At 40.2% G+C, this 24,164-nt stretch overlaps 1 protein-coding gene across 1 annotated transcript in view; it reads left to right on the top strand.

Moving 5' to 3' along the window:
* Nucleotides 1-24,164, top strand: part of LOC144933832 (mucin-5B-like) — a 59,244-nt gene that overhangs the window by 9,966 nt on the left and 25,114 nt on the right. Inside the window, exons 3-25 of the mRNA XM_078859031.1 lie at nucleotides 445-1,569; nucleotides 2,219-2,468; nucleotides 3,563-3,680; nucleotides 4,194-4,278; nucleotides 4,444-4,553; nucleotides 5,997-6,195; nucleotides 7,104-7,229; nucleotides 7,831-7,948; nucleotides 8,662-8,800; nucleotides 9,415-9,519; nucleotides 9,691-9,760; nucleotides 10,774-10,911; nucleotides 11,541-11,705; nucleotides 12,434-12,528; nucleotides 15,398-15,524; nucleotides 18,328-18,583; nucleotides 18,993-19,042; nucleotides 19,181-19,281; nucleotides 19,467-19,618; nucleotides 20,145-20,283; nucleotides 20,847-20,957; nucleotides 21,620-21,805; nucleotides 22,486-22,725. Of these exons, the coding sequence (XP_078715157.1) occupies nucleotides 445-1,569; nucleotides 2,219-2,468; nucleotides 3,563-3,680; nucleotides 4,194-4,278; nucleotides 4,444-4,553; nucleotides 5,997-6,195; nucleotides 7,104-7,229; nucleotides 7,831-7,948; nucleotides 8,662-8,800; nucleotides 9,415-9,519; nucleotides 9,691-9,760; nucleotides 10,774-10,911; nucleotides 11,541-11,705; nucleotides 12,434-12,528; nucleotides 15,398-15,524; nucleotides 18,328-18,583; nucleotides 18,993-19,042; nucleotides 19,181-19,281; nucleotides 19,467-19,618; nucleotides 20,145-20,283; nucleotides 20,847-20,957; nucleotides 21,620-21,805; nucleotides 22,486-22,725 (4,205 nt within the window). The remainder of the gene's footprint in view (nucleotides 1-444; nucleotides 1,570-2,218; nucleotides 2,469-3,562; nucleotides 3,681-4,193; nucleotides 4,279-4,443; nucleotides 4,554-5,996; nucleotides 6,196-7,103; nucleotides 7,230-7,830; nucleotides 7,949-8,661; nucleotides 8,801-9,414; nucleotides 9,520-9,690; nucleotides 9,761-10,773; nucleotides 10,912-11,540; nucleotides 11,706-12,433; nucleotides 12,529-15,397; nucleotides 15,525-18,327; nucleotides 18,584-18,992; nucleotides 19,043-19,180; nucleotides 19,282-19,466; nucleotides 19,619-20,144; nucleotides 20,284-20,846; nucleotides 20,958-21,619; nucleotides 21,806-22,485; nucleotides 22,726-24,164) is intronic.

Raw genomic sequence — 24,164 nt, 5'->3', positions numbered from 1 at the left:
AACGACTACAGTTGAGCTAACTCAGCATAAATGCAGCACGTGTTATACTCATGTATCTTTATTAGCTATTTCCATCACCAGAAAATAATGTGCATATTGGTATTTTACTATTTTCTGTGTCACAGTTCAAGCACACGCTGCTAAAAAAAAAATTGTATGGCTAGTTATTTTTGTATTATTTCTTGAGCAACCACAGCTTTCAATGATTAAAATGTACAAAGCAATTTATTCAGAAAGCCAATTAGAAAGATACAATGTACTTAATTATCCAGTAAGTGGTAATGTCATGCTGTTTAGAGTTCACTCACTTGAAAAGCAATCACTAAAGATACACTGCTTGAAGTCACGTAAACTTAAAAATCAATTTAAATCACTCATGTGTAGTGCTGATTTTGGTTAATTATCAAAGCTGAACACAATTGTTATCCCTATTTACATTTTCAGCTTTTGTGGCACAAGGGAAACGAACTATACTGGGATATCACAAAGCACGTTCTCAATCCAACTTTATTGACCCCGATAAATTGGAATCCGATTTAAAGCGGTTGAGCCTCTATGTCATGTCGCCAACAACAACAACGCCTGTTAGAGCTGTGCCACCAAAACCACACCTTGTGGACCAGAGCTCGGAGGAAAACAAGAAAGAACCCCAAGGCACAAAAAAGTCTAGAGACTCAAAAGAATCACACGAATCCCACGAAGACTCTCATGAGTCAGAAATCAAAGACAGAAAAAAACGCAAGAACCATTCTGATGAATCTGGCAGCAAAGAAAGCCACGGAAAAGAAGACAACTCTGATGAGTCATCCAACAAAGGTAGAAAAGAAAAAAAGCCCAAGAACAAAGGCCCTGGCAAGGGGCACTCTTCCAAAGAGTCCAAGCAATCCCACGAATCCCAGGAAGACTCTGATGAGTCATCTAGTAAAGGTAGAAAAGAAAAAAAGCCCAAAAACAAAGGCCCTGGCAAAGGGCACTCTTCCAAAGAGTCCAAGCAATCCCTCGAATCCCAGGAAGACTCTGATGAGCCATCCAGCAAAGCTAGAAAAGAAAAAAAGCCCAAGAACAAAGGCCCTGGAAAAGGACACTCGTCTAAAGAATCCAAGGAATCCCACGAATCCCAGGAAGACTCTGATGAGTCATCTAGCAAAGGTAGAAACGATAAAAAGCCCAAGAACAAAGGCCCTGGCAAGGGGCACTCGTCTAAAGAGTCCAAGCAATCCCACGAATCCAAGGAAGAATCTGGTGAGTCGGCAAGCAAAGGCAGCAAGGAGAAAATGAAGGACTCCAATGAATCTACCAGCAAAGGCTCCAAGAACGATCCAGCGAAAGAAGACAGCAGCTCCGATAAAGATGATAATGATGTTGATGCGGTTGAAGGATCGGGACATTACACTCCAGCTCCAGACGGCAGTGGTGAAATTGATGGTTCTGGCAGTGGTGACTATGATGGATTGAGCACAGTTCGTCCGACAACAGAAGGAAGCGGTGAAGACGGGGGTTCTGGTGATTTTTTCACAACGCATTCGCCTCCAAGAACTACTCCCGTGGTGACACCACCGATAATAATCCGTGAGTTATGCTCACCCACAATTAACATGTTGTTCTTATTTTTGCTGCAGCATTAAAATTATGGACATTTTAGCCGTTGTTGCTTGGCAACAAGAGTGATTTTTAAAATCGTAAAATTATGGAATTGAGATTAAAATATTTACTATCATAGAGGAGCGGTGCTACAGTGATTCGTGTACTGTGTTACGACCCCAGAAACTTGAGTTTGATTTCTGACCATGGCTAACAACAGTGGCGAGTGATATCTGAACTGGTGATGCCCCCTCCCTTCACCACATTCACCAACTTGCACTGACCATTGTGGTGAAGTATGGTTAAAACAACACCTATGACTGACACGTCGTGGGGGAGCTCTTCATGCAGCAGTGGATTGCCAAAGGCTGTTCGAAAGAATATTTAGAATGTTTACTCTTAGTAACCACCTTAATTGCTGCATATCATCTCCGTCATTTTGATGTTCGTACTATGCAATTCTGTTAACTTGCTTGTATTTAGGCATTTAAACCTATAAACGAACATATACACATTTCCAAAACAATGACATTTTCTGAAAAGCTTATATTTCTATGCTTCTGTCTTGTTTAAAGATGAGGTCGCTTACCATTATAGTGCACAATCATCTGATGATGTTGTTGTTGTTTGTTTGCAGCTCCGATACAGACCCCTGTCTGCAGTACCTGGGGACAAAATCACTTCAAAACATTTGATGGGAAGTTTTTTGACCTCGGCATTAGCTGCAACTACCTCTTCGCTTCGAACTGCAAGGACAACACGCCAAATTTCAACGTTATAATTCGGCGATCCGTGAACAACCCTCAAATAATTAGCAGCATCAACATATCGATCATTGATATCAACATTGATTTGTCTGCAGAGGGGGCGGCTGTAAACAAAGAGAGGTAATCAGTGCAGTTGTGGGATGCTGTTGGCATGAATTACGCTATATAACACGAAAGTATTATAATTAGTTATAACCATTAAAGATGTTACATGCAATTCAGGAGTTTAAGTTCGATTGGTAATAGCTCACAGTGCCCACATAGTATCCATTAAGAGTCACCATGATCACCATCAGTGATCATGATCTGTCCACTGGTAGATGAAGGCCTCCCTACACTGTCCCCATCTCTCACGGTCGTGTGTTGGCATGATCCAACCTTCTAACTGCACATTAGCTAATCTCATCATTCTATTTCGGTGGCAGTCACCCTCTTAGGCGTATTCTCTCCTTTGGGTGCCATTCCGTCAGCAGTCTCGTCCATCAAAGAAGATGCATTGCAGTGATGCATCCTGCACGAGCCCCCCCTCCCTTTCCTTCGCTGTCAAGATGATGTCTCTAATTGTACTTCATCTCTGATTTATGTTCCTTTTTCTATCAGTGTCCCCTTTTTTGCCAGTGTCCTGTTTCTAATCCATGTCAGAGCAGGTAATATTCACTCATTCCCCCTTTGCTTTTTATTATAAAATTTTACTTTACAAACTCTGTTCTCCCTCACCTCTTTATTTCTTTATTTTGATCCCCACCCTGCCTCAATAACTACCCTAGGTATTCATACTCTGCTGTGTTTTCCAGGGGAGCCACTCCAACAATACTTTTGTTCAGCAGACATGTTGTACCTTACTTTCGTTTTGCGCATATTTATCCCGAGTCCAGCTTTTCATCTTTGTTTTGTAAAGTTTTTCCTGCAGTTAATTTACATCGATCTAAACAAATCCAAGACAGTTCATACTTTCTCCATATATTTTAATGCCTTTATTTCTTCAATAAGATTTTCCAAAATTTTATCTTATACTATTGCTATGAATAGTTCATTTTGTGCTCTCACTGGCAATGTTGAAGGGTAGCAAGCATGACAACAGTAATACAGTCACCCGGGACTTCTTGTTATGCAAGCCCATTGTAACTGACATTTTATGTACAGATACATTAGTTGCGTTTGAACTGCTCATGTTTTGAATGTATTACATTATTTTTCTCCATATTCTATTTCAGACAAGAACTTCCTTTTAACCAGTATGGAATTCAAATAATAGCGCTGGGTGATGACGTTAAAATAGCAGCTACCAACATTGGCTTCAAACTTTTTTGGAACAAGAAAGATTCTCTACTGGTACGAGCACATCATGCCTTTTGCACATTCATACTGTATCCACATATATGATTTCATGTTCACGCATTGGTGTGTGTCTTTGTTCGGACAGTTACAGATTTTACAATAAAAATATAATTTCCCAGTTGTCTGTATAGGAATTGGCAAGTCATACCGTAAATATAATTTTTTTTAAATAAATCACTTTAAATAAATGCATGTTTAGAGAAGGCAAAACACAACTGCGATAAAATATCTACTGTACATGGATGCAATGCTAAAATAAGTAATTTATAAAAAAGAAACACTCATATTTTAAAATATTTTATTTGTGTTTGTTTTACACGTAGTAAAAACAAGTTATGAGGACGACATAAAAATTCCATTTCACACAAACAGTAAAAAGTGACATGTTGTTGCTGGTTTATTAGTTGACACATTCCCCCCCCCCCCCCCTGTGCCTTTGCTGCAAATGCAATAAATAGGTGGAGGAGAGCAACATTTAAATTTAACGTTTGGCATTTTGTGTTTTAGCTACAAGTCACGGAGTCCTACAGAAACAAAACATGCGGGCTGTGCGGAGACTACAACGGCGATGCAGAATATCACGAATTTAATAGTGAGAATCATTTTAATCTGTCCCTTCAACCACCAGCGAATTGATGATGGTTGATGATGATGATCGTTTTTACAAACGTGATTTCCTCCCCTGAAAAGTACATGTTTACAGACACAAATTTTATGAAGCATTGTGGTGGTTTTCATGCTCTTTTTTTTTGTTCAGGTGGAATTCTCTCCGTGGCTGAATATGCACTGAATAATAAATACTATGATCCAATGGTGCAGTGCGACCAAGTAGAACAGCCACCAACTCCTGACGACTGCAGCATGCACGTACGTCTGGCGTCAATCGCTTAGCTAACATTTTACTGTTTAAAGTGTGGGGGTACCTGGAATATCCAGGCCCTTCAAACCCCAACCTCCCAAATCCCTCCCCCCCCCCCGCATTCCTGCTGACCAGCTTCAAATAAAATGAAGCCCGAAGAAAAAAAATATTATGATTACAGCTTTGTAGCAATTGTGAAATAATAATGCACAGCCCTCTGTCAAGCCAGTGCTGCATAAATGTTTATTCATGCCATGTCATTAATACGGGTTGAATTTCGATTTAAAGCTTTCGTGAATGCAGGGATTCATCTTCTTGGTTCTTTCGGCAAAGTCAAGTAGAAGGGAAATAATAAAATACATTTTTTTTACGTAATAAAATAATTCCCACGACGTTTTGGAGGCAACACAAGCTTCCGTCTTCAGGTGGAACCGTCACAGCACGATAGCTGTATCAAGTAAGTACTTGATACAGCTATCGTGCTGTGACTTGATACAGCTATCGTGCTGTGACGGTTCCACCTGAAGACGGAAGCTTGTGTTGCCTCCGAAACGTCGTGAGAATTATTTTATTATGTTTTATTTTTATTATTTTATTATTTCCCTTCTACGTGACTTTACCGAAAAAACCAAGAAGATAATACGGGTTGCTTAACCAATATTCCACCATGCAGGTTAGCACAGGTTATAACTTTCCACTTGTGTTATCCATGGCCTAGGAATTAAACTCCAGTCCTCGGCTTCATAGTGCAGTGTGCTAACAACCGTGCCACTATTCCCTCCTTGTATGCATATCTGTAATTATTGTATAAATATTACGTTATTATTATAATTTTAAAAATACAGAAGGGCAATTATTCCCTTAGTCGAGTGAACGTCTGTTAACAGATGTGTACAACGTTTATTATCCAATTTCCAAGTTAATGGAGAAGAGTGGTTAATGTGGAAGATTGTTAGTATCATGGGGCTTCAAAGTGACCATGTAATGAACATGTATCTGCAGGAAATGTACGATATTATACACATTTTTGTACATCTTTTTACTTTTATTTATAAAAAGCAACTGTAAGTTTTCCATTCCTTGGCAAATATATTTGGCTTTAATAATATTACATATTACGTGCTTTTGTCATTGCCAAAATATCGTCAAGTTGCTAAGCCGGAGGCGACCTTAAGAGCAGCGATCAGTGGCATACCATATTTCACGTGATATTATCTCTGAATTTCAAATCAAAGCAGTGTGCACCAAGGGGAAATTTCACTTGGGGAATGTTGTACAATTGGCCAGAGGCCTTGGAGGACAGGTGTCAACTTGCAACAGCTGTGGAATCTTGCGCGAGGATCTTTGCAGGAAGTGATGGCTGGGTGTGTGGTGGCATCAGCGGCACTGACCACGGTGACACCTTGACTGGACCTGTTAATCGACTGTGCACCTTTATTTTTTGATGTTAGGAATCTCTGTGCGAGTTAGTCTTGAACACGCCAGAGTTCGCTGACTGCCATGCACGGCTTGACGTTCGCCCGTACATCGGGGCGTGCATCGTCGATCAGTGCAGCTGCACATCTGATTGCCCAGACTTCGGCACAGTGGAGGAGTATTCCAGGGAGTGCAGGAGCATCGGCGGGACACCTGGGAACTGGAGAAACACAAGTGAGTTACGTCTCTGTGCAGCGCAACTCTGCGATGTGAAAAGAAGTTGGCATAAGTGAGCATATTCTCAGGTTTTTTCGGTAAAGTCACGTAGGTAAAAACATTAAAATTAATGAAAGTAAAATAAAACAAAACAAAATAAAATTCACGACGTTTCGGAGGCAACACAAGTCTCCGTCATCAGGTGGGACCGTCACAGCCGAATTAGCTGCATCAAGTGAAGCAATGATTCAAGATGTAATCCCTTATAAGCAAGTTGAAGGGAGGTGGAGAGGGGGGGGGAGAGCTTATCAGGCTGTGGTAGCCAATGAATGGAAACGTATCGGGAGGGAGGAGGAGCGGTGATCAATTTTAATGTTTTTACCTACGTGACTTTACCGAAAAAACCTGAAAATATGAATCATTGCAGTCACGAAAGCTTCAAATCTAGAATAAGTGAGCATTTCTGTAGGATACATTTGGACGTCTCTATAACCTTAGCAACATCTATGTTTTCCAGGAAATGTGGTTTTCAATCGGCCAAACATGCCAAAAGCAGGACCCTTTAGAGCCAAGAAACTCAGTGTGGTTTAAATATATATACAATTATATATAAACCACACTGAGTTTCTTGGCTATATAGTTACGTGCAATTAATGCACACATTGAGAATATTAATTTGTGATCATTTCCCCCAATTCTTTAATAACCACAGGTTATTAAAGAATTGTTCTCTTGACCCAACTGTGTCTTACTGAATGAACAACTAACCTAAAAAATGTATTGCATTGCTTGGGATGGAGTTTATCCATTTGAGACATGTACATCGCAATGTACATACGCACCATATTTCACATCATAAATGGCCTGTAAGTAATGAAAATCTAAAATCACTGGGATCTTTGTTGCTTGTCTGACTTGTGGTGCAGCACCTGAGTGTCTTCCTGGGAAGATCTACCAGGAGTGTGGCATTCCATGTCCCAACAGCTGCTCTCAGCCAAGCCTAAGCAACATGTGCTTCGACGAATGTGTGCCAGGCTGCTTTTGTCCAAGAGGTATGCTTCCCTGCACGTTAATTTATTTATGTATTGTTTCCCATTCAGTTAATGAGCGGTGAAGAGCACGGACGTTTCAGATAGTTTTGCTTTAAAAAGTATGCATGCAACGTAAGACAGTTTGTGAGTTATTGTGTAATTGGTTCGTTATTCACACATGATCAAAATGTTAAAATATCAATCTTCTTATTTAATGAGCTCTCTATGATGGTGAAAACTGAAATTAATGCCAAATACTTGAAATGTATCTGCATTTTTAACGTAAAAAAATAACTAACATCTTATGAAATGGCAACAATGTCCCAACAGACCCACAGCATTGATATTAACTTAAAAAATTTTATTACATAAGAGCATGGTTCACAAAGCAAAGAGTAATTATTTTACATTTTCCAATTACAGGATATTACGATTTCCAAAAAAGACTTCCCATTTAAAAAAACAAGCACGTAAGCTAGTTCTAAATAATTCTCAAGAGGTATATAATACATTTCGAAGACAAAATTAAATGACAATCTTGATATGACCTCTCCAGGACTCGAGGTGACTGCCTATTATTATGACACAATGACAAATTGTTTACCCTCGTTTTCTATGCAAGGAACAATATGGGATGACTTGACTGGCAAGGGCTGTATACCACTGGAAGAATGTTCCTGTGTGTTTAACAAACACACCTATAATGCTGGTGAAATACTGCACCAGGATTGCCAGGACTGGTGAGTGAGATCATTTTGTCTTTTCCCAAAATGCATTGCGATGTCTTATCGGTGTCAAGTCACGAGATGCAATAACCATTTCTAACTCTCGCAGAGCAAGCAGCACCGCCCCATGTGTTAGGGAACAGCATGCAGAACCAGATTTTCTAGAATGGCTTCTGAGATCCCTTCCAGTGACATTTATTTCATCGTAACAAGATGTGGCTGCAGTTGTCTTTGTGCCCTGCTGCAGAGATAACTTTATTTCATGACAGTGAAACCGTTCATAACACCAAATAATACATATAAATTGAAATTAGGAAGGCTGGAACGTTACAAAATTTAGTCTAAAATCTAAATCAATGTATTGGTTTGTTTTGTATAGTTCTGTTTGATTAGGCTGATGCGATTGAAGCACGTTATTAAATATCCCAGTTTAATCGGTGGTGACTGCACAGACTTGAATGTAGGATCTCAGCAGTGCTGGCTCAATGCTGTGACCCCTGAGCCATCCAACCACCTATTATATCTATTTTCCATCAACCCTAAATGTAGATTTGAGAATGTGAAAATTTTACAGTACGGTAATTGGTTCACAAAACACATGTACATGAAGATTTGTTTTAAAAAACCTGCACTATTTAATAAATCTAATCTTTCCAACCTGTTAAATTAATAAATTATTAACGCCTTACTTCTACATTCATGTTTTGTCTGTTTTTCTTTCCTTAAAGCGTCTGCCACGGAGGAGTTTGGAACTGCGAGGAGCAGCCTTGTCCACGAACGTGTGCATTGGAAGGAGGCTCACACATCAAAACGTTTGATCAAAATCATTTCACATTCCACGGAGACTGCTACTACTTCATGGCAATGGTGAGTAGGACTGGTCAACAACCTTTGGCATTCTACTTTTTATGTTTTCACAGTTGTGCTGTGTAGCTGTCCGATGTAATTTGGTGTTATGCTGCGTATTGTTCAGCGTGATGTTCTGAATTTTTTCTCCACATGCTTGGAGATTATCCAGGACCTGATTCAGTTCCAAATTGTAAGGATATTTTTTCAGGGAAATTTGAGTGTAATGTGAGAAGCGTCTTGCCAAACAACACACCCGCCTGAAAACAAATCAGAGAGGCTGTGACAACAGTTCCCAAAATAAACACGTTCTCTTCGGGAACATGTGTCACAAAACATTCGCAAGGAATTCTCAGCAGCAGCAAAGGAGACTCACATTCTACTCCAGTGTGTTGGTACCTGACAATGATGATATATCACTTAGCAAAGTTAAACACTCTTGATGATGACCATGCCTTCCAAAAATTAAAACATCAGAAAGTAAAAACATAAATTAACTGTTTCCTTTTTGAAAACCGTCGAAGGGGTTCAATCAGAAACTATAAACGACCCTGATCATAGGTTTACAAGCACAACGTGACGTTTTTACCTCTTTGTATTCATGCTGTCGACAATGCTCTGTCATTTGTTTCCAGGACTGTAGAACACATCTCTTCAATCTGATGGTCAAACTCAAACCCTGTGAAACCAAGAACACCTGTTTGAAGTCACTAGCCCTGATTCTGGGGAGAAATGACCTGGTGAGAGAATCTCTAGTCACTCTTATAAGTGCACATTTTTCTTATTTTAGCTATAGAGCAGTTCATGTAAAATGTTTTTTTAAACGTACTCGTGGTTTATTTTGTTATATACAAATGTACAAAAGAGTCGACGTAATGTTCATGCAATTTGTTATTATTTCTTTATTTTAGAAAATAATGATCTCCGATTCCGGAGAGGTTTCTGTAAATGATGTTGAAGTCAATCTGCCGTATGATTCCAGTAAGTAATGCCATGGCTAATCAAACACAAACACACTACGATATATATATACAATTATTATTTATGCATAATGCTATTATAGGGAGGTAGTGGCATAGTAGTTATGAACTCCTTCCTCCGATTAGCACGGTTGGCTACGTTCTGTGCGAAAGAAATTCATACGTACAACCCCACAACCTGAGTTTGTTTTCCTTCCACGGCTAGCATCGATGGAAAGTGACATCTAAACAGTCCCAGGACTCCTTCACAAACCTACACCACGACCAGTGGGGTGAAGTATGGCCAAACAACCTTTCCATTGCCAACATGTCCTGGAGAGGGCCTTATCCAACATTGGATTGACATAGGTCCATCGATTGTTATAGTTATTAATTTCACTCCATCATTCTGACAGTAAGGCATACTTAGCCAGTAGATTCACTCATTTATTCCTGGCAAGAAAGCATAAACTAGCGAAGTAAATAGTTTCATAAATGTACAAATGTGTGCCAGTCAGAATACAATATGTTCATCAAGTGAAGCACAGTACATCCATGTAGCAACGTCAAAACGAGTTTGAATTTGAATACTGCACATTAAACTCTGCTTATTAAACTCTGCATATTAAAATGAGGCACGAACAACTATTGCCTGATGTCATTTGTTTTGTTTATTCACAAATATGTTCCTCTGCATCACAGTATTTTAAACAAACGTTTATTCATGATTTTCTTTCCATTTTAAATGTGTAAACGTTACCTGATATTGAGAACTTGCAAGATAATTTATTAGTGATAATGTGCAAATGTTTATATATTTTTTTTGTACAACAGGTGCATGTACATGTTATATCTGTTTAAGAATAACATTAAATGTTAAAATGTGGGATTGCAGGCAACAGTGACCTACTTTTCTATTCAAACAACATGTTTTATACGATGTATATTGTGACAGTTCTGAATATTTTCATACCAATTTTGTTGCTAACAAATAACTTACTCTGTATATATAAATATCGTTTTTCTTTGTGCCAGACGCCATCACAATATTTTATCAATCGTCATTCTACATCCATCTGCACACGAGTATCGGGGTGAATTTGCTCGTTCAGCTTTCTCCAGTGATGCAGGTGTATCTCACACTGGATCCCTCATTCCAGACGGCCACCTGTGGTACGCACGAAGAACACTTCAAGCACACTGAGAACACTTTGTTATGCGCAAAAAACCCCTCCCGGATGACTTCGAACGCTATGTGGAACATCTTGTACTGGGCTTTAACCTGCAGAAACAGCTGCGAACACTTCGTTTTTCAAAGTAGCCTTTTAAATGCTTTTTAACTAAGCTTGAAAGCGTTCGCGCATTAGCTCTGTCCACCCCGTCTGTAACACGGGGTCACAATAACTTTTCAAAATTATTTTCCAATATAAATGTAATTTCAGCATAACTTTGTTCTGATATCAGAGACTTACCTTATAGACAACTGGCCAAATTGATAAAAGGATTGTCTTACATTTTACAGACACAAACTAGTACGACAATTACTCTATGCAAATATGCAGATGCTTTTTTACACTGATAGCTTAGCCAATGGCTTGCTTATTGATAATAAAATAAATCCGAGGACAAACGCATGCTGGAAGGCATTACAGAACCCATATATATGCGTGATTGTTGCACCTTTTTCTTTTAACTTTGGCTGATAGCTACGATAAAGAGACCAGGACTGAGCATTGTATTGCAAATATTCACACGATGATGTGCATGGCAAACATACCCGTGTAACAGTTGTGGCGTTTCAGGTCTCTGTGGAGATTACAATGGCATACAATGCGACGACTTCAAGACGAGCAATGGGTTGATTGAAGGCACAGCCATTTCTTTTGCAAACTCATGGAAAGCCCAGAACACTTGCCCACCCCCGACTGAGAGCACAGAGGAACCCTGCATGCTCAGCCTAAACCACAGTGAGTAAACCACACCTAGAAAAGTCAATCCTACGTTGTTGATGTTTTGGACAGCTGACTTTGCACGTATTCACACGTTGCTAATGACCCGTGTCCTGCTGGACTCGGTGCATTCTTTAAAAAAAAAACGTTGTTGTTTACTTTAAAAAGTGAAAAATTCAGTCCAGTCTATTTGTTTGAGTTTTTTTCTCAACTCGTTTATTTTAACTTGACGTACAAGCCAGCCGTGAACCAAGGGTATTTGTGCAACACCTTGATTTACTGGATTCTGCAGAATTACGATTACTCATGCACACAGTGAACAATTGTTGGTCAGTACAGATAATAGTGGTTGTGAAACCAGTGTCCTAATGTGCCACACCAGTATCCAAAGCCATACGATATGGTATTTACAAAAAAGGCTGGGTACAGCTGGTTCAACCAGTGATAGTAATTTGATAAATGGATGATATTTGGTTGCTTTAACTGACCAATACTTTCATTTTAAAAAAAGGGTGTTGCCTCATGTAGAACATTTGTTTCACATTGTGCACTTTCCTTTAAGTGAAAATAGGCTTCACACTAGGCCAACTTCCACCACTTCATGCAATTTGTAAAATGTACGTATGAATTAAGTAGAAGTTACACGAATCTATTGCACAAAGCAAGAAGAGTAGGGGTTGTTAAAGTTGGCTGATTACAGTATTGTCATTACTCATTTGAATGTGTTTTATTTCTCCTTTCATCAGAGCAATATGCTGAAGACATGTGCTCAAATATGAAGACACCTGATGGGCCCTTCTCTGCATGCCATGGGACGGTCAGCCCTGAAGCCTTCTACAAGGTCAGACACACATCTGAATTCAGGGGGGCTGATGTAAGTTAACAAGACATTGAAGTTTGTTCAGTCTCATTAAACGAAAAGCACACAAGTTGTATGCATTGGAAGATCTTACCCAAACAAGGACAATATCTGGGGGTGCGTCATCCGGTTCAGTTTGGAAATCAGATCTACTCACTTTTTCCAAAATATCAGAAGCCAACAAATTATATAATCGGACCAAATTAGCATGGTTCAGGATGTAACCCAAACAAAATCGAGTCACGTCCTTATTGCCAGATCAGATAGTTAAAAAAATATTGTTTTTATTGAAATCAGATTCTGTAGAATCCTGAGTGGCTGTAGGAGTTATGAGGTTTTGTAACATCAGACTCAGTAGCAATTGGAGCAATCACGATTCGATTGATGAATAATAGTTTTTCTTTAACCATATTTGACCGAGAAGATTCTGGAATAATTGCAATAGTCATCGTTTTATTCACGATTAAAATATTATCAATATAAGACAGTGGTACACGCCTGTGATCCAGTGCTTTTGGCAGCAAGTGTTAGTGGCCCACGTGCATTGTGAATTTCCGAAACCCACTGGACTGTGAAGTGGTGAAAAGTAATTGCAGTTGGTAGCTTTAGTGTCCCTATGTTTGTGGACCATTGAGTGTTACCTCCCTCCATGTATCAGCTTTCTGCAGGTACTCCAATTTCTTCACACATGCCAACCCCTCCTTAAAAGAATTTGGCTCAACTTCACAATGCAGCACCCACCTGAAATGAACATATATTTTTTCTCTGCATAAATGACTTCATTACTTTTATAACAGCAAATGTATCTCATGCGAGTCTATGGTTGTTTATTGTTACTTAAGCTCATAAGTATTACATGATGGTTGATTATGCAATGATCAAAATCTGATTAAAATTAATCCAGATTAGATACATGGAAATGTGCGCGTCTATGTAATATCCATAGTAGCATAATACTATTAAGCGAATTAAACAACATAACTGCTGATGAAAACCAAAAGCATAAGCTTATTTACACAGCTTTCACCAATGTTTAATTCTTGCAAAATCTTTATGCTTAGTTATTCAGTCTTGTTTTGTTCCAATATAACCAAGCTCTTTACATTTTTCACATGTTTAAGCATCTCCCTATAGACACGACTCACACATGTGTAAACCAAAAATATGTTGACTACAATTAGTTATATTTAATGGGTATTTCGGTAAAGTACCGTAGATAGATAAATAATAAAACAACTACAATTATTTACACAACAGTGACTTTTAGGAACTCACAATGGCAATTTGAAAAAGTTCATGAGCATAAAGCGTGAAAAAAAAATCGATACAACATTTTGATTTCAATGCTCTTATTCATATCCGTCGCAAATGCACAGGCAGTGCTACTGCTAAGACACTCGGCAACCTAAATATATTAGATATTTGTAGAGTAAAAATGGTTGACAATATTTACAAAGTGCGATGGAAAAGGATGATGATTGCTTGTGTTGCAATCGAAACGTCGTGAGAATTGTATTGTTTTATCTTCTTGGTTCTTTCGGTAAAGTCACGTAGAAGGGAAGTAATAAAATAATAAAAATAAAAACATAATAAAACAACAAAACAATTCTCACTAGTGAGAATTGTTTTATTATGTTTTATTTTTATTATTTTATTACTTCCCTTCTACGTGACTTTACCGAAAGAACCAAGAAGATGAATCCCTGCAGTCACGAAAGCTTTAAATCGAAATGTATTGTTTAATTTATTATTATTTTATCATTTCCCTTCTACGTTACTTTACCGCAAGAACCAAGAATATAAATATTAAAATATATACTTTACATGTTTAGAATGAAATCCAAAAATATAACATTTAGAGCATTTGTTAATTGACATTGGAGCAATTATACATTTACAATTTTGCCGAATGAATGTTAACAACTATTATTGTAAGTAAAACATTTTATTTTTCTATAACATACGAATAAATGTTACCTTTACGTGCAGTTGTATTACTCAGAACACTGAACTGGGTTCTCAAATGTAGTGACTTAATGGTGTCAGCCTAATGACTAAAGACTGCACAAAACACACAAAAAACCCCATTCATATTAAACTGGGATTTCCACTTTATTTAGAAAACATTCAAATTCAGAAACATAAAAAAAAATACTCTTTGGTTCTTTCGGTAAGGTCACGTAGGTAGAAAAATAATAGATCACGACGTTTCGATCGCAACACAAGCAATCGTCATCAGGTGGGACAACTACAGCAATAAAAAAAACTGCTGAAGTAGGCGAGATAGCTGCCGTGTCACGAGGTTATATAGGTATCGGCGGTCGGGGGGAGAGAGAGGGCCGGGCAGAAAGTGGGACCCCGCAGCAGCAGCACCTGAGTCACTGGGGGAGAGATCTGCCGAGAGACGCTGCAGTAGCACTTCATGTTGGATGTCATACACTAAATGTGTCTATGACAAGGCGTATTGGAAAGTACATTTCCCAAGCACGTCACTTCAATGCAGCTTAGAAGCAGTTCACTAATATCACCTTCCACAGCTGGTCGTCAAACACAGCACGATGCACTTCTCCGTTCCGAAAGGACACTTAATCTCATGACACGATGCCAATAGCACAATGCCATTGATTAAGTCACAAATATTATATACCGATTTTTTTTATTTATCATGACAATTTAGTCACTAATGGAACATTTGTCATTCCTCCGAGGGAAAGGCTATTTCTAACATTTACAACTGTGTTAAATATTCTCATAAATTTTATTACAAATGTTCTGCGAATATGTTCCCGTGAAATCCTGCTCCCTGCAGCACTGGAACTGAAAGTGCTCACCCATCCGCGTATCTCCACAGAGATGCCTCTACGACACGTGCAGCTGCCAGGATAGCGAGGCGTGCCTGTGCGCTGCACTGTCCTCTTATGCTCTGGCCTGTGCCTCCAAGCACGTTGTCCTGGAGGGATGGAGGGAGCACTTGTGCGGTACGTTTCCCTTCACGTTTGCATGCTCAGACCCGCGTGGCCGTTGTTCCTCTGACCGGGCTTGCGAAGCAGAGTGCTGTGCTGGATTAAGAAAGTAACATGCCAGCGATGTGATTTTTATTTTATTTTTTATTAATTTTAATGTTTTACCTACGTGACTTTACCGAAAAAAACCTAAGAATATGCCAGCGATGTTAAAATCTTCGTTCAGCACCTCATCAGTATATGCTATTCATATACCACGTAGCAATACATTCGTATAAGTGAATATTTAAATCTCAAGTATAGCAGTATGTGTGAGCAATGACAGATTATATATCAGTTTAACACGTAGCCTTTCGCGACCAATATTATCCATAAGTACGACGTTTCGCCAGTAATTACAACCAGCCTCATCAGGCGACAGCCAGAATTGTAAATGTTGTGGGTTTACTTTCCATCACACCGGTGTGCTGAACTAACAACTAATTGGCATGTTTTGTTTACGTTACAAACATTACTATTGGCTGTGTCGGGTGGTATTGGGTTTAACAACACAGTTTATTTATGCGATCTAACCCAAAAAAACAAAGCCACCTCGGCACGCTCGCCGTGGAGGATGCTCTGCGATCCCCCATTAACTTGCTAATCTCTCACATTAACATGCTAATCTCTCACATTAACATGCTAATCTCTCACATTAACATAGCCACCTCGGCACACTCGCCGTGGAGGATGCTCGGCAATCTCCATTAACATATTAATTTTTACCTGGCAGCCCTTTGATTGGTGGAAAACACACCACTGCTGCAGTCGCTGCCCACCACTTACATTCACATTGGCTGCTGAAATTTGGGCTACGCACATTTCAAACCTTTATAAGCAGTTTGTCTTTAGAAGCTAACCTCCCTTTTCCTGATGACGACCGCTTGTGTTGCGATCGAAACGTCGTAGTTTTTTGTTAATCTTTGTTATTTTCTTTAAACCTATCTAAGTGAATATGAATTCCTGCAGTCACGAAAGCTTTAAGTCAAGAGTCAATAAAGATGTTATAAAACCCCGGAGGAAATTAAACGTACTTTAGCTTGGGGAATTACATTGGTTTATTATTATTTTTGGGTTTACCAACCAAAAAACACTCGATTGTGCAATAGAATACAAAACTATATTACGGTGCACATTCCTCGGGAATCTACTTCATCTGGCTTTGTGCGAAACCATCCAACTGTTCAATGCAAGCGATCAGCATGATGGAAAACACTGATAAACCTGACAAGTTTCTTAATCATTCTTGTATCACATTTCATCGCATCATTTATGCAACATCATGGGTGGAATGCTGGCTACCCAGTTTTATATACCATTTTGTATCAGGAAACATTATGAACGATAAGGCTGTTTTACAAGACTGAGTACTTTCTATTGTTACCACTTGTGAGTCTTATGATCATAAATGTCGGATAACATTGATCACCCTCAATGTATTGATCGAATTATACTCTATATATGTGGCATCCATATGTATATTATTATTTAAAGTACAATATATATATTTGCCAAATATTAAAAAGGTAAACTATTCTATTAAGCAGGTAAAGCTCACTGAGATATGAGCTCTTTTTCAGAGGCGACCTGGCCACGCATGATAGCTCATCGAAGTGACTTATCAAGTGGAAATGTATAGTATCAGCCAAATAATCGAAATGCGTATTTCGAAATGTGGACGAGAAACCCAGAGGACCCAGAGAAAAATCCATTCGGAGAGAGAGAACACGCAAACTCCAAATGTACAGGCATCAGGGCCTGGAATTGAACCCACGAGCTCCTGCATACAAGGCTAGGGAGATAACATCTCCCCACGGCAGCGCCCCAAAGCGAAACATATTTTCTACTTTCTAACTTTGTATCCTCAGTCACCTCTTAGTTGTAATTGGTGATGGTACTTTGAATGGATAGATAATAAAAAACAAACATTCACGACTTTATAACAGTGCCATATTTGTATAACTCTCTGTGAACAAATGACCTGGAATGAATCCAATTTCGTCAAGAGCTCAGAAACTAAGCAGGCTTTGAGCATGAAGAGTGTATGAATGGCTGTGGCCACAATGTACGCCTGGTTGTCATAGGCTGTGGGGCTATTCTATATTGCGGGCAGCAGAGTGCAACAGAAATCCATTGTTTTACTGCGCTTCTGTGCTCCCTCGACTCTGCTCCCTGCCTTCACCAACCTGCGATAACCAGCATTGTCAAAGACACTCAAGACCCGTACGGCAGGGGAGGCCCTCATCCAGCAGTGGAATGACAAAAGGGTTGTACACATATGCTTGCGTAATTATGGGGTGCAGCAGTGACGAGATGGTAACTACCACACTGGGTATGCAGGAGGTTTGTGAGTTCGATCCCGACCCTGATGCCTATATATTTGGAGTTTGCATGTTCTCCCCATGATCGCGTGGATTTTTACCTGGGTCCTCCGGTTTATCTCTCCACATTTAGAAAAATGCGTTGAGAGTATTTAGCTGCGACACGTTTCCGCGTGATAGGCTACTTCAGTGGGCTATCGTTTGTGGCCAGGTCGCTTCTAAAAAAGAGCTACATCAAATGATTTGTTTTCGTTGACATATTCTAGCCACATGAATTCCTCTCGAGAAATGCTCGGTGGCTTTAAAACCTTCTCACCCTGTGCCAATGAAACAATTGCCACTATCAGTTTGTCCAAAAGTGCTTTTGAAGCTCTAAACCAAGATTTGGAAGACTTTAATTACTGCAACAAGAACAACAAACAACAAAATCACCTTTGTGCCTCTCGTGTGCTGTGCAGCAAAGTACACGGAGAACTGCCCTGGAAGCCAGGTGTACAGCTACAACGCTCTGCCCTGCGTGAACACCTGCCGAGTCCTGCAGGAGACGGGCTCGCAGTGCTTCTCGAACAGGGTGGCTGTGGACGGCTGCACCTGCCCCAAAGGAACCTACGACAGTGGCGGTGGCTTCTGCATGGCCCCCGAGGAGTGCCCGTGCTACTACAGAGGAAATGTCCTGCCTCTGGGGAACAGCGTTCAGCAGGGCAAGTACATCTGGTGAGTGGATGCAACGGCGGTGACGCCGGACCGAGTGAACGGCGGCGGAGGTGGTGGTGTGGCATTTTCACGCCGCTGCGCCGTAAACACATGGTAACTTTGTCTGAATTTAAGCCCTACGTATGTGTGCGGTAATAACTGTTTACCCATGTAACTGCAATTCGCCACCAGGTCTGTTACGCTTTAATAAATAAGACATCTCAATGACGTATAGCATAGATAAAGGACTGAATATACACGTGCTGGATGAGTTTATACTGATCAGTTTGATACATTGTTAAAATGCCACTTTAAACTGCTTTTTATTTATATGATAGAATTACATTGCTGTCATATTGAATGTGTCACGCACGCAAATTGCTTCCATGCAATGTCTATGCTTCAATGTTCATTTGTTCTTCATTCACAGTGAATGCCGCGCTGGGACCATGCTGTGCGCGAACCCACAGGGCCCAACACGTACGGTTCACAGCTACCGCACATGAGCACGCAGTTCATCACCTCGCCGGCGCATCACGTGCAACCAAATTGCAATGAACAATGCCTGTGATGAACGGCATTTTCCTTATCTCTTTGTGCATCATTTTCTGCCCACAGCGCAGCCGTGCCCACATCCAATGGTTTACTTTAACTGCAACCAATCCACCGCCAACGCCAATAGTTTCCCGTGCCATCAGACGTGTTCACTGCAGGAGTGTGTGAGTACTTCACCAGACACTGCCCCTGGTCGCGCCTAAATTAGTCCGCAGTTTTTTTTTTTATTTACGTTGCATCCAGCGTCTCACTTTGCAGCTTTTAAAGAATTGGATCAGAATGACTTTTCTCCTGCCCGTGATACATCTGTTACTGCTGCATTGTCTCTGTCCCGTGATGTTCTCAACAGTACAATCCAGAGTGCAACTCGGGCTGCGTGTGCCCCGAAGGGCTGGTGTACTCAGACGATGGGACCTGTATTCAACCTGAGGCGTGTCCCTGTGAGCACAATGGTCAGAAAACGGCACCAGGAGAGAGCATTGAGGTTGACTGCAACACCTGGTAAATCCTGGAACGATGCGCAAAGGGACAGTTCCATGTTATTGGACGTACATTTGTAATTGTGAAGTGGCTTTGTACTTGGGCATACTATTTCAACGAATTAGGACTGTAATTCAGATCGAACTAATTTGTTAATCTTTCTTGATAAGAGAGAGAATGCTCATAAATACCATCGTGTATACAGACATCCACGCTGGGATGGTGATTGGTGCATTCAGTCTCGCGTGTTCATCCACTAATTTATTACATAAACAAGCCATATTTTATTTTATTTTAATTACAGATAATTGTCTTCAAAACAACATGACATACGCATTACAATGATCATTTTAAAAATATGACTGTGAGGTCACCTCATTTTTGCAGCTATGCCAAAGTAGTTTCTTTGCCCCAGATGTACATTTTGCAGAGCTGTGTGAATCCTCTCTTTCCTGGCAGGTGTACTACTCTAGAGGAGAGTAATGTTGGCAATTTTTTTTAAATGCATCCATACGTAATTTTTATTCTCTTTCATATATTTTTTCAGCACGTGCGTGAACAGGAATTGGGAATGCACCAACAATACTTGTTTGAGCACATGCTCCCTTTATGGCCAAGGGCATTATCGGACCTTTGATGGACAGCGCTTTTTGTTTGAGGGAAGCTGTACGTACGTCATTGCCCAGGTATGGAGCAGTTTGGATTTTCCGAAGCACCAACAGAATTTACAAAACAAAATACACGTTCCTCTCCCTCCAGTAGAGGCCCTGCTACCAGTCGTGGTGTGTGAGCAAGCAAATGTTATGGCCGCACCTTTACCTTTAACCACGTCCTGGAAATTCAGCATGGAACAATTGAAATCACATCCTGATTCGATGAATTGTCACAATTCAGTGTGTCACGATACCGTTCAAGAAACTTAGTTTTCACGTCAATTTTGTTGTGAATGCATCACGCCCAATAAGCACGGGTGGCTACGTACGGTGTGAAAGAAGTTCAACATACATACCCATATTGGCTGCACGGATCATGTGAACCAATAATATATAATATATGTAAATCAAACACCTAATCTGAGAAGCATGATTTGGTGCATGTATCATAAACTAAGAATATGTTTTAATCGATGCATCTGTGCATGCCTACTCAGCTTGTTCTTTATTATTAACTTCGTGTCGAAGCAATATTTCAGAGGCATGCAATGGAGTGACTTTTAAAGGCAGTGTGTTTGTGTTTATATTTTTCGCAGGACAACTGCCAAAATCCTAACCACGAAGGGACATTCAACATCACGACAGAAAATGTGCCCTGCGGTACCACTGGCACGACCTGTTCCCGCTCAATAAATGTGCAAGTCGGAGTGAGTACCTTTTTCCAATTATAACTCAAGAATTATTTGATCAAATGCTGGATTTTCTCTGCAGGGAGAAGGTCCCCGTGTCAAATCTTACCTCGTGCTTTTGTTTTTTCTTGCAAAACAACGAGGCATTGCACTAGACTCGAACCTACAATAAAATGTGCAGAATAAAAGGCTGGAAGATATCCAATTACGTGTACAGCCGTTGTAATTTACAGAGCTATTATAAACGTGTGATTTCACAACAGTAAAACATAATTTTTTTCTGCAAAATGACCAATAGTTGCAATTAACAATTTCACTTATCCATCGCGTAAAAAATATCGAAGGTCAATTGCTGACAGCACAATTGTGTCCGATTTACATGATATATTGCCAAATCTTGGAATACAATATAACATGTAAAATTACACCACATAAGACTTAGCAGCATTTTGTTTAACATTTTCTGTAGGTACAATAATTAAAGTTATGCTCCTTTCATAATTGGCATTGCATCCATTATACGACTAAATGCTATATCTGCTTTGAACGATGCAAAAATATATATGCACATCATCAAATAAAGTGTTTTTACGGAAGGAAATTGAATTATAAAACTGCAAATAAATGACAATGTCGGATTGTACGTGTAAATTAATCGTGCTCAATTTTCCTTCTTTCAGAACTGGGTAATCAAGCTTTTCCAGAAGAGCTACTCCATTGACTTCCTGGGCTCTGGTCCAGAAACAATAAATCCATTCCAGATTAAGCACAGGGGTCTGTACCTTGTTGTTGAGACGAGCAATCACATCACTCTGACATGGGACAAGAACACAGGCGTATATGTCAGCTTGGGCCCAGAGTACAAGGTAACTTGAGATTCGTTTTCAACACTGAATGAACACAGCATGATCCATCTCCACTCTTTGGTTTTTTCGGTAAAGTCACGTAGGTAAAACATTTAAATAAATAAAATCACGACGTTTCGGGCGCAACACAAGCGTCCTTCTTCAGGTGGGTGCAACTTAGCGAAAGCACACCGCTAAAGCGGTGCGCCCGAAACGTCGTGATTTAATTTATTTTTATTTTTACCTACGTGACTTTACCGAAAAAACCAAAGAGTATGAATCCTTGCAGTCACCAAAAACTTCAAATCTAAAATTGATCCATCTCTGTTTTTATAACGTGCACATGTATCCTTTTCTTTAAGTTATCTTACAATCTGTTATTAGTTGGGATATATTAACAGAGTGGATATTAATTTGCAGTCCTGCGTGTACATTTTCTTCACTTCGTAGAATTATTGGTATAAGGTACTTGCTATGAGACAAAGGCAGATACCACCCCTGTAGCTTTTCTACACGACTGGGGCAAGTTCTGTTAGCAAGCACATTTCTATTAAAACACAACCCTGCACACGCGTATGCAAAGCAGATGATGACATTCACATGCCCAGCCACAAAAAATACAGGTAGCACACGGTCAGGGGCCCCCTATGCCAAGAGTGATGTCAGATCCGCCTTTGTGTGGGCCACTCGCCACCCCCTAGGGAACGGTGTGTGGGCTGTGCGGCAACTACGATGGCCGGGCAGCAAACGACCTCACGACGCGCACCCACATGGTGGTGGAGGACCCGCTGGAGTTCGGCAACAGCTGGAAGCTAAGCGGGCTGTGTGCCGATGCCAAGGAAACCAGCAGCCCCTGCGCGCTCATGTCGCACCGCCTGCCCTGGGCACAGCAACGCTGTGGGATCCTCAAAAGCGACACCTTCGCATCATGCCACGCATTGGCAAGTACCCTTTTCTTGTTTTCTTATGTTTTCACACAACTCCCAGTGTGCGCGTGTCACTCACCTGGTAGATTGTATGGGTCACCGAAAGCGCTCCCATAATGCAGGAATTCATTATATTACTTTCATTACATTGGTGAACTGGGAAAAAAACATATCGTAACATCGGCCCCTGACTGACAAGACTAATGCCCATTTTCAGGCCGGTGATGCGAGCAACTCGCAGCCGCAGAGGGACCATTGTAAAAGTGCGTCCCCTCGGATAGACTACGCTAGGGGCATTGCAATTGTTGAATTGAGATAAATTGAAGGGCGCATTCAGCTACTGAAGCATTTAAGCATCCTATATATATACGCACATTTTTATCCTTCGATGATTTGCTGATAGCCACCATGATAGAACGACGAATTGATGTAGAAACTTACTTAGCACATTATACTTTCATGAAAATAGACGCGATGAGAAATGCATGGTTACACTCATTATTATACCTACTTTAATCACCCAGGAATGTCCTGGAGGTCGTCCTCCGATCTTACATTAACGTGCTAATTTCTAACATTAACATCAATAGCCCCGCCCACTTCGTTTATGACCCTTGGGCTACACACATTTCAAACCTTTACAACAGTCTGCCTCAGCAGCTTTCCTCTCTTTTTTCCTCCTGATGCGATCGAAACCTCGTTGTTATTTTATTTGAACCTATGTACGTGACTTTACCGAAAGACACAAAGAATATGAATTCCTGCAGTCACGAAAGCTTTAAGTCATCACGATTATTACTGGTATTTCTTCCTATTTTAATTCCTGACAATATATATTTATTTATTAATAAATAAATATTTACTTATATTTATAGGTTACGTCCTCCACATGGACCTCCCCCCCCTCATTAATAATCATGAGCAGCTGACGTCCCTCCACATGGAGCACCCTCCCCCCTCATTAATAATCATGAGCAGGTGACATAACTCCACATCGAACAGCGCCCCTCATTAATAATCATTATAAGGTGACTTCCCCTGCCATTCATAATAATTAGCGGCTGACGTCACTCCACATGGGGGGGCGAGGCGCCTCCTCCCCCCTCCTCAGCGTCAACTCACAACCCTCACGACAAAAGCAGAACCCTCACGTCACGCGATCTCCGCTATTGAGACATCAAAGTAAAAAGGACGTCATGATGAACAAGGGATTATAACCTTTAAATAAAATAAGTCTGTGTCACCGCGACCTTACAAATTGCACACGCATTGATTCAATGAATATCACGTCGCGGTCTGCTTTTCGCTTGCAAGTTTAAGATTTACTGCAATACAGCCGTCATTGGACGGGCAAAATGCTAGTGAATACATATTCTTCATTCAGGTACCTTCATTATGTGCCTAAATAATGATAAGATTTTATAAATAAATAAACAAATAACCCTTTTAGATTC

The sequence above is a fragment of the Lampetra fluviatilis genome, chromosome 8, assembly GCF_964198595.1.
Source record: "Lampetra fluviatilis chromosome 8, kcLamFluv1.1, whole genome shotgun sequence".
In the NCBI taxonomy this organism is placed as follows: domain Eukaryota; kingdom Metazoa; phylum Chordata; class Hyperoartia; order Petromyzontiformes; family Petromyzontidae; genus Lampetra; species Lampetra fluviatilis.
Note: the sequence above shows the minus strand (reverse complement) of the source record. Positions and strands in the feature narration are given on the sequence as shown.